At 53.5% G+C, this 16,613-nt stretch overlaps 2 protein-coding genes across 3 annotated transcripts; both read left to right on the top strand.

Moving 5' to 3' along the window:
- Nucleotides 1-4,265: 4,265 nt before the first annotated feature.
- On the top strand, nt 4,266-13,316 carry LOC122391466 (synaptogyrin-like). Of its 2 annotated transcripts, none has more exons than XM_043385389.1 (6): nt 4,266-4,404; nt 5,347-5,472; nt 5,944-6,178; nt 9,096-9,235; nt 10,643-10,835; nt 11,614-13,316. In XM_043385389.1, the coding sequence occupies exons 2-6, from the start codon at nt 5,371-5,373 to the stop codon at nt 11,643-11,645; spliced, it is 702 nt and encodes a 233-aa protein (XP_043241324.1). In that variant the 5' UTR covers nt 4,266-4,404; nt 5,347-5,370; the 3' UTR covers nt 11,646-13,316. The 2 variants fall into 2 exon arrangements, with proteins under 2 accessions (XP_043241324.1, XP_043241323.1); XM_043385388.1 differs by having other exon boundaries at nt 4,266-4,439.
- Nucleotides 13,317-13,900: 584 nt separating this feature from the next.
- On the top strand, nt 13,901-16,495 carry LOC122391461 (FAD-linked sulfhydryl oxidase ALR-like). The gene is made up of 4 exons (XM_043385378.1): nt 13,901-14,076; nt 14,629-14,879; nt 15,328-15,453; nt 16,000-16,495. The coding sequence occupies exons 1-4, from the start codon at nt 13,951-13,953 to the stop codon at nt 16,034-16,036; spliced, it is 540 nt and encodes a 179-aa protein (XP_043241313.1). The 5' UTR covers nt 13,901-13,950; the 3' UTR covers nt 16,037-16,495.
- The last annotated feature ends 118 nt before the right edge of the window (nt 16,496-16,613 follow it).

Raw genomic sequence — 16,613 nt, 5'->3', positions numbered from 1 at the left:
ATCAACTCAACATTCAGGCCGTCCGTTGTCACGTCTGAGTGTGAAGGCTGTGTATGAAACTGTTGAGTGTGTATCGCACCCCATGTTCTTGCGTCACCACGTGCCCCATGTCGTGTCGACAGGTGTTTCTACGTGGCGGAGACGTACGCGGGCCACGAGAAGTGGCCGGAGGCGCTGGCGCTCTACTCGCGGGTGGAGAACTACTGCCAGAACTCGCTGCAGTCGGAACTGGAGCCTGACCTCAAGGTACGCCTAGGCTGCTGGGTGTGGGGAGGCGGAAGGAAGGGAGGGATAGACTGGACAGACTAACACTGCTCACTACTGCCAGAACGTGCTGCAGTCCGACCTCAAGGCAAACGTCTGGTGTGAATGTAAAGGAGTCGGGTGGGTGTCGCTGTGTATGTAACTGAAGGGGAAGAAGGATAGATAGGCAGAGGTTGAATGGAGGGCATGTGCTGGTGTGGTATAGGACGTGAAACAAGTGGGAGACATGTTACTGTATTACTGTGAGAAAGTAAACGACTCCAGCCCCTCGGCTGCTGCGCGACCTTGCATTTTTACGTTATGTTCCTGAACAGCCCGGTGTCCTGGCGTGTCACTCAATTTGTGCGTTGAACTCTAAGCCCAGCTGACCTCTGACTTCTGACCTGTGCCTGCTGACCCTTGTGGACTGCGGTTCCTCATTTTGGCGCAGGGGAGGGAGTGACCCTGCCCCTGTCTCTGCAGTCTCGTGTGGAGCGGCTGCTTACAGAGATGGAGGAGTCGTGACCTCTTAACTCTGACCCCTGACCTCTGCCCCCCCCCCCCTGTCCCTGCAGTCCCGTGTGGAGCGGCTGCTGACGGAGGTGGAGGGTCGGAAATACGCCGTGCACGCGCGCAGCATCCTGGCCACCGAGGACCTGGTGGAGAAGACCCAGCAGCTCAACGTCAGCGACCTCAAGGTGCGGAGGGCGGGAGCCGCGGGCGTTCTTGGTCCAGAGGTTAGGCCGGATGGTCTCTCCGCGGGGAAATGTGGAGATGTTGGACGGGTCTTGTTTGATGAAATATTCTTGTATTTGACCCACAGCTTGAACCCAATATTCGTTCGGGTGTTGTGACGTTTTTATGTCCACGCGTTGTCCAGCCGCGCCCATTGCAGCTGTTCGTCTCTCCTGCACACTCTCGGTCCTCCTTCCGACCTGTTTGTCCTCCACCTTCTCCACCGTGGAGGATGGTCTGCTCACCCTGATGTTCTCCCTGTCCCTGTCTCTTTTGTTTTCTCTTTTTCTATTTCTCGTTATCCCGTTCTCTTTCTATTTCTCTTTTCTTTCTCTTTCCCTTTCTCTTTTTCTTTCTCTTTCTCGTTTCCTTTCCCTTTCCCCTTCCTATGTCTTTCTTTTTCTCTTTCTCTTTCTCTTTCTCTTTCTCTTTCTCTTTCTCTTTCTCTTTCTCTTTCTCTTTCCCTTTCTCTTTCTCTTTCTCTTTCTCTTTCTCTTTCTCTTTCTCTTTCTCTTTCTCTTTCTCTTTCTCTTTCTCTTTCTCTTTCTCTTTCTCTTTCTCTTTCTCTTTCTCTTTCTCCTTCTCCTTCTCCTTCTCCTTCTCCTTCTCCTTCTCCTTCTCCTTCTCCTTCTCCTTCTCCTTCTCCTTCTCCTTCTCCTTCTCCTTCTCCTTCTCCTTCTCCTTCTCCTTCTCTTTCTCCTTCTCCTTCTCCTTCTCTCCCCCTCTCTCACTTTCCTCTCCTCCCCTCCTTGCCTCTCCTGAGATTGGGCCCAGGGCCCAATCTTATAAAATGCCGTACTATTCTATTTACGGCATTTGGTAACCTTCCCAGTGATACCAGTGCTGACAAAGGTTTATCTGAGTCAACGAAATGGTTCTTTAGACCGGCATATAACGATGGACTGAAATGCGTGAAAACCATTTTGCGTTTGATCGTCGTTTTCTGCAGCTGAACTTCAGCCAGTGCTGCCATATCCATTCCACGGCGTTTATAAGATTGAGCCCTGGCCTCTCTTATTCTCCTCTCCTCTCCTCTCATTCGCCCTCCTCGGCTCTCGGCTCCTGATCCGACAGCCGCAGCTCTCTGCCCCGGCTCTGGGCGCTGCCGTCTCCTGCTCCTCGTCCAGCTCCTCATTTGACGTCGTGGAGCAGATCCGCCGCCCGCCGCTGGTAAACAAGGTGAGAACCCCGCTTCCCCGGTGGTACAGTGGTAGATAAGGTGAGGCGCCCCATTTCACCGGAGGAGCAGAGCCGCCCCTCGCGGTCGATGGACAACGGGATATGGCTCTCCCCCCAAGTTTGGCATCTCTCATCACACGATCTGTTTAACGCTGCATAGAACATGCATCATACGTTCATTATTCCACCCGATTGGCTCCCCGTCCAGTTCCATCCTCGCTCTTAGTCTCGCTCGCACTGACGCGACCTCTCGCCCGCATTCTGTTGTCGCGGGTGGCTTGCGAGTGGCGCTGGTCGTCGAATGCCGTCGAACCGCTCATGCGCAGTGCTGCCCTCTAACCAGCAAATACTGCAGTTTGCCGGTTGCCAGGCACCTCCCGCCCCCCCCCCCCCCCGTCACAATGACTGGGGGGAGGGGGTGACGATCGGATCCCGTGACTGGCGGCTGGTAACGTGACGCCCCGCACCGTCTGGGTAACGTTACACCCCCGGCGTGTGTTCGGAGGGGGGGAGGGGTCTGTCACTGCGAGCAGAAACAAACGGGTATGGGCGATAGCAGCCGGTGAGAGTTTTAAAGAGAACTGCAGCTGATACGGAGGGTGGCGCGAGACGCACCGGGCCTTGAACGCCATTAACCCCTAGGTACATGCACAATGGGCGAACGTTTAATGTTACCTGTGTCATGTCATGACCTGTGTTCTTACCACTGACCTTCCTGATCTGTGTTTTCTGACCTCGTCCTAACCGGTTTTGACCTGGGTCATGACTCATGACACGTGAACTGACCTCTGACCTGACCCTCCTTCTGCCCTCTACCCCGCAGCCGCTGTCGGATCGTCTGGACGAGTACGTGGACGCGCCGGAGGCGGCCGACAGGATCTGCCAGATGCCGCCCGCCATGCAGCCCGTTCCGTGCAAGCCGCTCTTCTTCGACCTGGCGCTGAACCACCTGCAGTTCCCGGACGTGAGCGGCGAGATGGGCGCGCGCGCCGCCGCCGCCGCGCCCGCTGCCGGACAGAAGGGCGCCCAGGCCGCCGCCCAGCCCGGAGGACTGACCGGCTTCGTCAAGGGCCTCTGGGGCTGGGGTGGGAAGTAGGCGGACAGCGGGGCCGACTGGTGGACTGGTGGCGGGGTGAGCGGAACGGAGAGTGGATGGGGTGGAAATGTGGAGAGCGGGTGTGGACGGACGCCGGAGGTGGGGTGGACTGGGTGGACCGGAACGGCGAGTGGAGGAGTGGGTAGATTCCAAGGACCGGGCGCGGTGAAAATTGTGAGGCGGACATTGAGGATGAACCGGGTGCCTGGGGTGAAGTGGACCTGTGCTAACGCTGAGAGAGTGCAGTGCGTCTGTTACGGGGGCTACGGATGGGCGCCAAGGCGTCCAAGCCTCGGACCATCTTGCCAGCCATGGTGGGGAGCTGTGCTAGTGTCTGGATGATGACCTTTCCCGGCTATCTGGGTTTAGGTTCACCCGGTCCCACCTCTCCCCAGCTGCGTTCCACGGGCCCCGTCCCCTGTATCGGTGTTTGGCCGCGTGCCGCCCTCGAGCGCAGACTGCCAGGTTAGAGTGCGGTGGTTGGGGAATATATCTATATTCACACACTTGAAAGGCGTTTTGAATAGGCTGTTTCACGTGACGCTGACCGGAACTGTTTTCTGTTATTTGTGGTTTCTATTGGTTTGGGACGCTGAATAAATTATTGACACGCCTACCAGCACCGAATGAGTCGTTACCGCTAAAAGTCGTCGATACCTATTCAGTCATGCGGTAAATGATGGTGTTTGCAGCCGTGAATTGTGCCACGGATGGGAATGATACTTTGGTGAGACATATAGGACAGCGTAATTCCCGAGACGAGACGACAGGCGAGACTGGAAAATTGAAGAGCTCATCGAAAGCCCGATTGTCTGTTGTGAATTGAGAACTTGCGTTCTCCGATAGTCATTTGCTTTTAGCAAAACTAATTTGAGTTTACGCTTTATTCCTATAGGATATTTCTTGTCACCATCTCGAGTGTCTAAGCTAAGCGTTTCGTTTTTCAATAGATGACACACCTGACAACGTAACGTTAAATTTTCATAGATAAAATTTGCATGCCTCGTTTTAGCGAGTATCAACAGCCGTCGATATCGACAACTTGTGTGCGACAAAACTGGCGCAGCTCTCAGCTGATGAATGTGCGGTTGATAAGGGAGGCGGAGATCAACAGATAAAATAAATCAACGTGGCCCCGCTGGAATATTTTGGTGAATTTTTAATTGTTCATCTGTGTATTCCTCAGGTAAGTATCTCACTATTTTTCATTGGTTAAGTTATCTGGCCCCTGCAACTTAGCTTGGTTTCAGCAGCACTTCAACGTTGTCCGAATTTATGGTGCATAGGATAACCTGTGAATTTAGAATGAATGAGCTATTTCTCCTTGCATAATGTCTAATTTTCTGTTATCTACTGCTTAAAATGATAAATTCATCTTAAGTTAATTTATTTGCGTTGTCATGTCTAAAACAGCATCCCAACCAAACTTAGTTGATTTAGGTGGGAAATGACATCCAAATGAAAACAATGCTCCACTCCCACCTCCTCTTAAAAAAACATGTTTTTCAATCCTGGTTTTACTGAAACAATTAAGCATTTGCATGGATGGTCTTTTATCCTAAAATCTACTGCACTTGTAGGTATATGAAATTATGCTTTTGACCATTTTTCTACCTTTGATGGGCCTTACCTAACCCACAATTTTCACTCTTCTCTTGGGTAAATAATTTTTCCCTTTGACACCCATGACCCAAGTAAAAATACGTTTTTGGGACACTGGTCTAAAATATCTAGTCATTCCAATTATAGGGATTGTCTCAGTCTGATCCGATGGTAGCCGGACTAGGGACATTAGTTTATGCAACAAGTTTTGCTTATTACTAGCTATGGCTCTGCTCACCTGTCAATTCAAACATTGAAGTAGGTTTTGTAAATAAATCACAAAAATGGAAAGTATTTGTAGCTTTCAATAGAAACAAAAGAGAAGATAATTCCCTGGTGTCCCAAGTGAATTGTTTTAAAAACAGGGCCTCTGTTAAACTGTTCATCAGGTGGTAGATGTGGTGGGCAGGGTTTCAGTTCATCATGTTATATTTTGCTCAATTAAGTGTGGAATTCTGACTTTATCATAACATGGATTGCCTTTGTTTCAGTGATTGCTCATCTTCCTGTTCAAAATGATGGAGGGAGGAGCCTTTGGTGGTGCCAAGATGGGTGCAGCCTTTGACCCTATTGCCTTCATTCAAAGGCCACAGGTCATCTTAAGAGCACTTTGTTTGGTAAGCTAATGATGCTTGGTAAATTTGATATTATTAAACTTTTTAGAGCTTTCCCTTGCTCTTGGCTTTTTTTGCTGCTCTTGTTGCTGATTCCAGCTCAATTTTGCTGTGGATTGTGTGCAAGGACATTTTCCTTGACTAATTAGAAATCTGTTCTGATAATTGGACTGTTGAAATGGTATTTCAACAGAGGCAGTCATGGCTGTAGTGTATACAAATATATTTGTTTTATGAGATGAATACTTGTGAATGATAAGTTGGTGGTCATGAGCCCAGAGGCCAGAGCCCTATCACTAATTAGTCATTGTTGCTATTAGATTAAAGATTATGTGTTATTCCTGTCAATCCTCTGCATTTCAACCAAAACCTTTGCATGTGAACATTGCAGCAATTTTTAGTGACTCCTTGTGGCCTGCTGCCTCCACCCAGTCCGTTTATCACCTCTGACTATCTCTCGGCTCCTGTGTGCAGCTGTTCTCCATCATCATCTTCGGCTGCATCTCCTCGCAAGGCTGGTACGAGGATGACGATATGAAGCAGGTGTGCATGTACAACCAGAACAGTGGCGCCTGCAACTACGGGACCGGCATCGCCGTCATCGCCTTCCTCGCCTGCTTCGCCTTCATTGCCGGCGAGTTCTTCTTCAGCCGCATGTCGTCCGTCAAGACGCGCAAACACTACGTGCTGGCCGACCTCGGATTCTCCGGTGAGCGATTTCTGGGACAAGTGACGGACGGTACCTAGGGCTTTTTGACGGGCCGTGAGGTAATTGACGGCCGCCATGGTGGTGGTTTTCGGGCCGCGAGGGCGATTACCGAGCCGCTAGGGCGATTACCGAGCCGCTAGGACGATTACCGGGTCGCTAGGACGATACAGGGTCGTAATGGCCATTACCGGGCCGCTAGGGCGATACAGGGTCGTAAGGGCGATTACCGGGCCGCTAGAGCGGGAATCGAGCCGTTAGGGTCATGACCGGGACGTTAGGGCCATTACCGGGCCGTTAGGGTGATAACTGGGCCGCCGCGTCAAACACCGGGACGTTAGGGCAAGTGGGGAGCTTTTAAGGTGATAACGGGGCCATTAGGGCCGTTACTGAGTCTTGAGGGCATTACTGCTCCCTCCCCTGGTGGTAACCGGGGCGATAACCGGGTCGCCACGACGAATAACGGGTCTTTAGGGAGATTACTGGGCGGCTAGGGCGGTTACAGAACCACCCAGTAACTTAATTTCTGTGAAAAATCCGCAGCGCATTTGTAGGTTTGGCGTGAGACCGTTGTCGGCTGGTGGTTATGCCGACTTGCCCCAGCGTTCGGCCTCGCTAGTGCCCGTCTGCTCACAGGCGGGCTCCGAGCACTGAGTGTATTTATTCCAACCTCGGTGCCCACGACTTGCGCAGTGACTTACAATGACAGTGCACCCATACAAGGGTGGATCGCTGAGCGATTCTGGGAACTGTGCCGAACCCTTTGCAGGACCTCGTTCAAGTAATGGCCCGGATTGACGGCCGGTCGCGCTATCCTGATCGTGATCATACACGCCCACTGCCAGAACATCCTTTGCATGCCCTGCGACATACCTTACGTATCCTCCCCCATGAGCCGACAAGGGGAGCCGTCAGAACACAGCTACCGTGAGAGGAAAGGACTGGACGTTCCGAGCTCCAACGGGGCCCTGTTTCACGGCACGTCGTGGCCTGTCGCTACCAGGGCCAGATATTGGCGCTCGGTTTCCATGGAAATGTGAGCAAAATTGCCATTTCTGCGTACCGTTTCCGTGGAAACTGAGCGCCAATACTGTGTAACGGCATGCCGTAAAACAGACCCCTTCACAGCACACAGTCTGTAGGTGAGGCTCGGTGCGTCATTCGCTCCTCCTTCCGACCCCGCGGTATCCGGCCGGATCTGTGGTCGGCGTTTCCGACTCGGCGCCGGGCTTCCATACCCACAGCCTGTCCCGATAGGTAGCCGCGCTGTTTGTATCGGGGCTTCCATACCCACAGCCTGTCCCGATAGGTAGCCGCGCTGTTTGTATCGGGGCTTCCATACCCACAGCTGTCCCGATAGGTAGCCGCGCTGTTTGTATCGGCTCCCTAATTCCTGCCACCAGTACCAGGTGTAGACGGCGGTGGGTGGAGCAGGGCAGGGCTCGCTGCACTTTGACTTCTGAATTATTTCGACTGCCGGACGCTCCCCAATCAGACCGTAAAGGTCAGGGCACGCCCAATGAGCTCTGATTAGCGGGGAGGGGACACCCGCCTCCACCATGCGCGCTTCAGTTCGTGTCTCAAATTATTGAATCTGGCCATGCAATTAATAACATGGATGGCTCTTTTCGAAGGTTTGCATTTATATGATAGAAATTGAATAAATATTTGGCTTAACGTCATATCATGCCCTAGCGAGGTTCCTTAAAGCCTGTTTGTGTGCCCCTCATGTCGTCCATCAATCGTGAAAGAATAGAACAATCGCCGTGCCCTCCTGCAGAAATAGCCGGGTAACGATCATTTCACCATCGATCTCGGCCGCGTTATACTGCAGACCGAATTCCGGGCCATCTCTCTGACTGCCGCAGCGGCTGCTCCGTCAGTGGAGTAGGTACTGAGGACGAGAGCGGCCTGAGTGGGGGCGGCGGGCATTACCACTGAAATACGACGCCAGTGTCCGATGACAGTTCCCGGATCGATTAAAACAAACTTGCTGCCCGGTTACGGCTCATGCCACATTCATGCCTAAACTTCACATTAAAGTGCCATTACGATAATGAAGTACATCCTTACCGGTTGTTTTGGAGTTGCAATGGTCAGTGTTATGACGCAAATGACCTTGTAGTCGACACTACCGTGAGCCCTAATACATCATTCATTGGAAGGAATTACGACGAAGGGAGGTTATCATGTTCATGGTTTATTTTGACTGCCCTTGATACACCGCATAGCTGAAGTACGAACCCCAATTGCGTTGTGGATGGTATTTTGGACTTTTGGTAGTGGCCAAAGGTATGGAATAACCATCACCTATATTCCATAATTTCCGCCCAGGTAATTATCCTCCGTAGTGTCAAGCGTCACTGGTTGTGTCGGTATCATTCAGCAGTCAGTACCGTCGCTGCCCCGCTGTGCCGCGACTCAGTCCCGGCGCCGGCCGCTGCCCCGCCGGCCGCTGCGCCCGCTGCTCAGCGCCGGTACCTGCCCCTCCGTCCGGTCACGTAGCGCGGGGTACTCAGTGGTCGCTCACGTCCCGCCGGCCGTCAGGGCGCCGAAACGGGCCATTGATAGACTGCTCCGACCGCGGCGCTGCCAGCGGGGGAGGGGAGCCGTGGGCAGGGAGGGGCGGCGCTGGTTTTGGACGGGAATAGCGGAGTAATTTAGTGGGAGGATGGGCGATCCACGGGACTGACATGTGCTTATCAATGCTAAGGAACGTTAGACTGGAGGAAAGACGGTCTGGGAGCTGTTACAATAATCCTGTTTGGATAAGTCTCTATTGTTTCGGAAGCTAACTTTAGAGGCTTTATAGAGGGTAATGCAGTAATTCGTGTTGTATTTAGGGGACGTTTATTTTAGGTCTGACCGTTGACCGCTATCCGTGCGGCTCACTGACGGAGGTCTCCGCTTTACCCGGCAGGATTCTGGACGTTCCTGTTCTTCGTGTCGTTCTGCTTCCTGACCAACTCCTGGAGCAACACGGAGGGCGTGCCGACAGCCAACGACAAGAACCCCGTCCAGGCCGCCATCGCCTTCACCTTCTTCTCCATCTTCACATGGGTCAGTCGCTAAATTCGCTAGGGTGTCACGACGCCTGGGCTAAGGCCGCCCCACACTGGAACTCGCATGCGGATTGCGAGTTTGCGGGCATAATACTAATTCATAGTGATTAGGCCGTTCCTTTATGGTAAATGGTAGCTTCATGAATGCAGTAAAGCCGGTACACCTTCAGAAACTTACATATAGTCGCAATACCAGCGCAACGAACCAAAATTCGTCTCCAACGAAAAACCCGCAAACCTCGCAGAACTCGCAGACCTCGCAGCGAGGAAAATCGAAAGTTGGCTCAAAATCAACTTTTGGAATGCGATGCAAGGTCGCTCGTAATCTAAAACATGCAGACTCGCTTGTTAGATGGAAGTGTGGTTCACTCAACTTAGATTGTACTATTTGATTTTGAAGAAACCCAAAAATTGGCAACTCGCATGCGAGGTCCAGTGTGGGGCGGCCTTTAGTCGTATACTTTCCGTCTTGACCAGCCTCGGCTTCACCCAGGGGGTCAGTCTATCGCCCAAGTCCCCGGCGTCAATATGTTGCGTTGTCAGCTTTTTGACACCGCGGCCAGTTTGCTGAATTCACGAGCGTGGCATGGATCAGTCGCATCACCTCCCGCACCAGTTTGAGCCCGTCCAGGTTTGATTTGGACACTGTCCTGGCGCGACCGTCGGGCCGGTGTGTGTCACCGTCTAATGTCTGTGTCAGTGCCCTAACCCGCCTTCCCGCACTCGTCTGTGAGTGATATAGTACATGATCCGCCTGCTCTGCGCGGCAGACTTTGACCTTCGCCGAGCTGGACCCACTCTGAGGACATTTGCCCTCTCATGAGACATCTCTTCTCCAACGGGGCGTTGGAGAAGAGATGTCTCATGAGAGGGCAAATATCCTCAGAGTCTGTCTGTCCCCCCCCCCCCATCGGTGCCTTTGGGCTGTAATCTTCCTGAATTGCTCTTTAACACAGTACAGAATCCATCACTCCCCTATATCCCTCCGAGCCTCACCTGTCTGACCTGAACACCCGCTCCCACAGGGCGCCCTACCTGGCCTACCTGTCTCCGTCTGTCCCTCCCCTCGGCTGTCCACAGGGCGCCCTACCGGGCCTACCTGTCTCCGTCTGACCCTCCCCTCGGCTGTCCACAGGGCGCGCTGGCCTATCTGGCCTACCTGTCTGTCTGACCCTCCCCTCGGCTGTCCACAGGGCGCCCTACCTGGCCTACCTGTCTGTGTGACGCTCCCCTCGGCTGTCCACAGGGCGCCTTACCTGGCCTACCTGTCTGTGTGACGCTCCCCTCGGCTGTCCACAGGGCGCCCTACCTGGCCTACCTCTCTGTCTGACCCTTCCCTCGGCTGTCCACAGGGCGCCCTACCTGGCCTACCTGTTTGTCTGACCCTCCCCTCGGCTGTCCACAGGGCGCGCTGGCCTACCTGGCCTACCTGCGCTTCAAGCAGGGCACGGGTAACGAGTTCGCCACTGGCTACGATCAGCAGGAGGGCGGTGTGCCGGGCGGCGCCGGGTACGCCGGCTACCCGGGCGCCATGGACGGCTCTGCCGACCAGTCCGGCTACCAGGAGCCGCCCTTCTCGCAGCCCCAGGACCCCGCCGGTGAGTGACGGGTGCCCGACCCCCCGCCGGTGAGTGATGAGTGCCTCAGGACCCCGCCGGTGAGTGATCCAGAGCCGGCCGGTAACCTCCAGTGAGCGTCCCAGGACCCCTGGCAGGGGAGAGCCGAGTGTCCCAGGACCCCTGGCAGGGGAGAGCCGAGTGTCCCAGGACCCCGCCAGTGAGTGTCCCGTGGGCCCGCTGGTGAGTGACCCCACCCTCGGCCGGTGAGTGCCGAGTGTCCCAGGACCCCGGCGGTGAGTGTCCCGTGGGCCCGCCGGTGAGTGATGGGTGCCCGAACCGCCCGGCCGGTGAGTGCCGAGCGTCCCAGGACCCCGCCGGTGAGTGATGGGTGCCCGACCCTCGGCCGGTGAGTGTCCAGACACGACCGTTGAGTGACGAGTGTCCCACCCGGCCGATGAGTGCCCCACCCTTAGGCTGGTGAGTGTCTGACTCTGAGGATCCGCCGAGACACGAGACAGGTTAATCGTCGGGTGGGATTGCAAATGCTCTCCTGGCGTGATAGACATACTAAGAGCTGTATTTCGCCCGCCTGATTCTAGATAGGATCATGATTTAGAGTGAAGACTTTTGGGGTAATTGACCTGACAGGGAGTGCTCGAAATAGAGAGGATGTGCAGCTGTCACAATTGACGTTTACCGTGCTTTTGTTTGTTGTTACGTGTCATCTGTCGTATTATTCGCTAGCAGCTAAGTTTTGTGTCGATCACGATTTGCTTTTTTACGAGACTCGCTCACCTAGTTTCCGTTCCGCCGCCAGGCACCGGCAACTTCCAGCCGCCGGCCTACTAGGCGCGGCGACTGAGTGACGGCACTGGCGGTACCCGGCCGGCCGAGCCCCGGTCTGCGGAGCCCGCGCCGCCGAGGTCTCCGGCTCGACTGTCCCGACCGGCGGGTATCCCCGCAGCCGGCGGATCTCGGGTCTCGCCGCCGGCAGCATCGCGCACAGACGCCGGTGTCCTCCCCGTACCGCCGGATCCGCAGGTATCCGGATCCGTAGGGCGGCATCCGGATCGCTCCGGGCTGCGGCAGTTGTTTTATCCAGATCGGCGTGTGTGTGATTATTTACATTCGACTATGTGATATCAGTTGGGCCGCGGCCGCCGGCGCAGTCCGCCGCCCCGGGCATTGCCGTATCAATATTCATGTTATTCGTCTCTGGATCTGTTCAATTGTACTCTCAGTTCTCCTATTTTGTTTATCCCGCGCCCCCGAGCGCCCGGCCGTCTGGTCTGAGTGCTGGTTTGTTTTCTCGGTTGTTTGGGCCAGCATTAAATGTTTACGGGACTGCATGCGTCCTGGAGCTCCTAGTCAACGGCAAGTAATAAGTAGAATAGCTCATTGAATAAGACAGCTAGTCGGTTACAGGCGCTCGCTGGCGCGGCCGGGCCGCCGCCGCGTCGGCTTTGTGTAGCGGTAGTGGTGTCTTAGCGCGCTGTGTGGTGTGTGCCGTGTGGGTGTGGGTGTGTGCCGGCAGGTTATCCCCCGGTTATAGTTACTGCCACCGCGCGATAGGTGACTGCCCGCCGCGCGGTACTGATTAAATCACCTATTTATTTAGGTATTCCGAGCTGATTAACCGGGGAGGGTTCCCGTGTATCACAGTCGGCGCGGCGTGGGTTGGGTTGTAATCCAGCGAGTCCCATATCAGTTATCTCTCGGTTGTTGGTTGGTTGTTGGTTTGACTGCGGCGCTCGGTTTTCACCAGTGAGTGGATCGGACACCTGTCTGGCCAGCTGTCCCAGCTGGGCGCTCTCCCACTCTCTCCTCCCCTCCGCTCTCTCCGGCGCCTCAGCCCCTCTACAACTGTGGGAGATTGCCGCGGCAAGTAGAGGCTCTTTGTCGCTGGCGTACACTGAGTGTGGCTGCGTACTAAGCCTGGATCGTGACGTGTAGCTGTTAGCTATGTCGTAGTCTCCCCTCTCTCTCTCTCTCTCTCTCTCTCTCTCTCTCTCTCTCTCTCTCTCTCTCTCTCTCTCTCTCTCTCTCTCTCTCTCTCTCTCTCTCTCTCTCTCTCTCTCTCTCTCTCTCTCTCTCTCTCTCTCTCTCTCTCTCTCTCCGTGTTAGCTGTTGCAGAGTTCCTCCGTCGCCGTATCTCTCCCTGTGCTGGTGTGGGGGTTCATAATACCGTATCACTCCCGTTTGTCTGTCTGTCTGTCTGTGTGGTTACCTGCTGCTATTGTGAGAGCGCTAGTGCGGCCGCCGGCCATGCTGTGTATCTGTGTAGCACGCTTCTGCGTATCCATACATCTCTGTCGGTCTGACAGCCGTCACCGTGACAGCTCCTGTCTGTCACCGGGCCGGACCTCGGCTGATGCGCCTCGTCCGAGGCCCGCGGAGGGGCCGTGAACACCCATACGAGACCCATGTTGGACCCGTCGGGCCCGGTCAGTCTGTAGGGAGACGGAGCGACGCTAGCGCCGCCCCTCGCCAGAAAGCAGAAATACAGTGTTGTTGTCGGAACGGCTGTTTACAGACAATAGGTATGGAATCCAGCTATCCATGGACAGCGAACTGTGAGACTGAGGAGCTGACCAAAACTCTGCGTATTGTGAACTCACCCGTCCCGTGGCGCAGTTTGTAGGCATCTGGGGCTGAGATCTGAGATCTAAGAACATATGAGAATCAGTGCAAGGCCGTACGGGGATCAGTGATCAGACGGGGGGAGAGGGGCTGGGCTTGAGTCGCTCCGGCGGCTCCAGCCCAGTGCTCCTGACGGGTACGCTGCATCCAGAATCGCTGGTTGGACTTTGTGGGGCCTATATCTTGGTATGGGGTCGTTTGGCAACATTGGGTTTTGGCTTCTAGCAAATTCTCCCGACAACCCGAATGTTCCAGATGGAAGGATGCTGCGCGAGAGCATTTTGTTCTGGTTTGGTCAACTGCCTCGTCCAAAGCAAAATCCTAATAATGTATAATAGAAAATGAAAATCAACCCCGCGTAAACCGGCAACAGGACTGCCCAAGGCCCACTGCCGAATTCAAATTGCTCCTCGCAATGATGTAGCCGCCGCCTGAGGTGCCATTACGTAAGACGAAAACAGCAGTTGCGTCACACGGGGCGCTTGATTAGAAGAGGAACGCTGCCAGTTTCAACATGGATGCGCCCACGGAGGAGCGTGAACACTTCGGTGCTTTTCCAAGAAAACCATGTAGAACCTGTACTGACTTCAAGACATGGATGAAAATGAGTGGACCAAAACAACCAGGAAAAGAAGATAAGGTCAGTATGTCGTTTTTATTCATTTTGTTGCTAAATTCACCCTGTTTGATCTGAAGAAGTGAATCTTGGTTTCAGTGCTCTCAAAGTTGTGGTGTAAAAAGGATAAATTGAAAAAAGATATTTCACATTTTATGATCCCTTATGTATCTGTGATTCAGAGATTAAATATGGTTATATGTCATAAATACTTTTTGTTTCTCAGTGCCCAGTGGTAGGTCATGATCTGAGGGCTGTTCACGGGCCCTGTGTGCAGTCGGACCGCACACAGCCTCGAAGCTCCGCCCACTTCGTCCCTACGTCAGCCTTCCGTCACCGCACACAGCGATCGCTGTGGCCGGTCGGGACTGGCCACAGCGGACCGTCCACTGCACGCAGCCGTGACGTCAGAGCCGCCTACCCATCCCCTACCCCCACGCCTGCTGGACGCACCGCACACAGCGCACGCACCAGTGTGCGGTGCCCGTGAACACCCCTCTGGGTTCATACCTTTCTTTCTAACTGTGTCAATAGATGCTTTGTGATATTTTGAGCAAAATGTCACTGGTTCCACAGGCTGGCACCTCACCACAGAAGCCACCACAGTCAGCAAGTGTTTCCAAGGTAGAACACACCGCTGAGGGCCTGTCAGGCTGCCCTCTCGACAAGAATGAGCTTGGTCGGAACTCCTGGTCACTGCTGCACACCACAGCAGCTGTGTACCCAGACAAACCGAACCAGGGCCAGCAGGAGGACATGAAGCAGTTCATCAGCCTCTTCTCCCGGCTCTACCCCTGCACCTACTGTGCGGAGGACTTCCAGAAAGAGTGAGTCATTTACTTAGCATTCATATTTGGAAAGCTGTTAACTGACTTTACAAGCTACAACTTAGGTCATAGACCACTATATATCCACTATATAGACCACTATATATGTAGATATATAGTGGTCTATGCTTAGGTATAACCACAATAATCTTGACCCAAGTCACATTAGTTTAAACTAATGCAATTGCATGGACTTTTCAATATGCTACTCTCTAATTTCAGAGATTAATATAGTTTACTATCCCCATGTTCGATGTTTCTTGGACGACAAAGATTCTAAGTCGTCCGGCCAATCACGTTCCATAACCACAGCCGAGTCCCCGCTGACCTCGAACGGGATTGGCCGGACGGCGTAGGATCTTCATCGTTCGAGAGACAACGAACGCGGGTTATGTGAATGCCGAGACTCCCAGACCTCCTGGAATGACAAACCTTCCATTGTTTTCAGCATTGCGGAGCACCCTCCGAAGGTGGAGACCCGCTCAGCCCTGTCCCGGTGGTTCTGTGACCGCCACAACACCGTCAACAGGAAACTGGGGAAGCCCGAGTTCGACTGTGACCTTGTGGACGAGAGGTGAGCTCAGAGATCCGCAATATGATATCATCAGTTATATCGGTCCTGAACTTCTGAAGCTCCGTTGAAAAAGCACTGGTCTCGACTTGTCTCAATGAGAGTCGCGGTTCGAGTCGCTCCGGGGCTTGACGTATGAGACTCCCGACGGGGATGGCCTGAGGAGATGGTCTGCGGTTGTTAGGTCAGCTATGTGTAGCCACAATAAGCTGAAGTCAGTTAGGTGGGGCGGGCCACGACCAGTTTTCATTGTTACACCAAACTGGGACCGGAACTCTCCTAATTCAATCCGATATTGACGGGACGGTGGGAATCGGGCCTGCGTAACAAGATCTGCTTAGCGTTGGCTCCGGCTCAATCAATCCGTGTGTTCGAGCAAAATTTGGAAGAAGTAGTCGGCGTCCTTCGTCTTTCGGAGAGGATGCATTCAACGACAGAAACTCATTTGCGATAAAAGGTCATATTCTAAAAATGTTCAGTTTGTACGCCTATCAGAATGGTTAGGCATTGTATTTGATCTAACAGCGGCTGTTTGGTTTCCTGTTACAGGTGGAGGGATGGATGGAAGGATGGAAGCTGCGGATAGCGACCCTGCCTGGACGCGTACGATAGCCTTTGTTACGATGTTTTTAGTCAATTTTGTGCCTACTCGATCACAGTCTGCAGGATTGTCATGTGATGTGTAACAAAGGGGCGTGCAACATTGCCAATAACGAGTGATTGTTCCCACGGATCGCTGCAAGTCCACCAACCTTGCATTGCAGAGATGGTTTATTCCATTTTCTGTCCTGCAACATGTGTTTTGGAGTATAGATTTTGGCCCCAGCCAGTATTTTGTAAGACCGCTATTAACCAGTTCAGGGATGTTGTATCAATGCCCATATCCCTGAGCGGGATGTGTTCGATACATTGTTATTGCTGTCTTTGGGTATTTTGTATAAACTTTGGGTCCGATGTGCCTGTGATTTAGCCTCGCAATGGACATTGCTCTTGCGGCGAGGTGTCTATGAAACTATGTGACGCAATAATAACGGTGCCGTATGTGAAGATTCGTTTCTGTGCTGATGGTGATTATATTAACGGATCCGGTCTGATCGATCGTGCAGACATCACCACCGTGCAACGGCCAGTTTCCCGCCCTCTCCACAATAAGTCCATCATCT

This window comes from Amphibalanus amphitrite, unplaced genomic scaffold (assembly GCF_019059575.1).
Source record: "Amphibalanus amphitrite isolate SeventyFive unplaced genomic scaffold, NRLGWU_Aamphi_draft 000438F_arrow, whole genome shotgun sequence".
NCBI classification, from domain to species: domain Eukaryota; kingdom Metazoa; phylum Arthropoda; class Thecostraca; order Balanomorpha; family Balanidae; genus Amphibalanus; species Amphibalanus amphitrite.
Note: the sequence above shows the minus strand (reverse complement) of the source record. Positions and strands in the feature narration are given on the sequence as shown.

Coding starts and splice junctions, on each gene's coding strand:
- LOC122391466 (XM_043385389.1), top strand. CDS start 5,371: ATGATGGAGGGAGGAGCCTTTGGTGGTGCCAAGATGGGTGCAGCCTTT. Junction 5,473..5,943: donor TCTTAAGAGCACTTTGTTTG/GTAAGCTAATGA, acceptor TCCTGTGTGCAG/CTGTTCTCCATCATCATCTT. Junction 6,179..9,095: donor GGCCGACCTCGGATTCTCCG/GTGAGCGATTTC, acceptor TTTACCCGGCAG/GATTCTGGACGTTCCTGTTC.
- LOC122391461 (XM_043385378.1), top strand. CDS start 13,951: ATGGATGCGCCCACGGAGGAGCGTGAACACTTCGGTGCTTTTCCAAGA. Junction 14,077..14,628: donor AACCAGGAAAAGAAGATAAG/GTCAGTATGTCG, acceptor CTGGTTCCACAG/GCTGGCACCTCACCACAGAA. Junction 14,880..15,327: donor GCGGAGGACTTCCAGAAAGA/GTGAGTCATTTA, acceptor CATTGTTTTCAG/CATTGCGGAGCACCCTCCGA.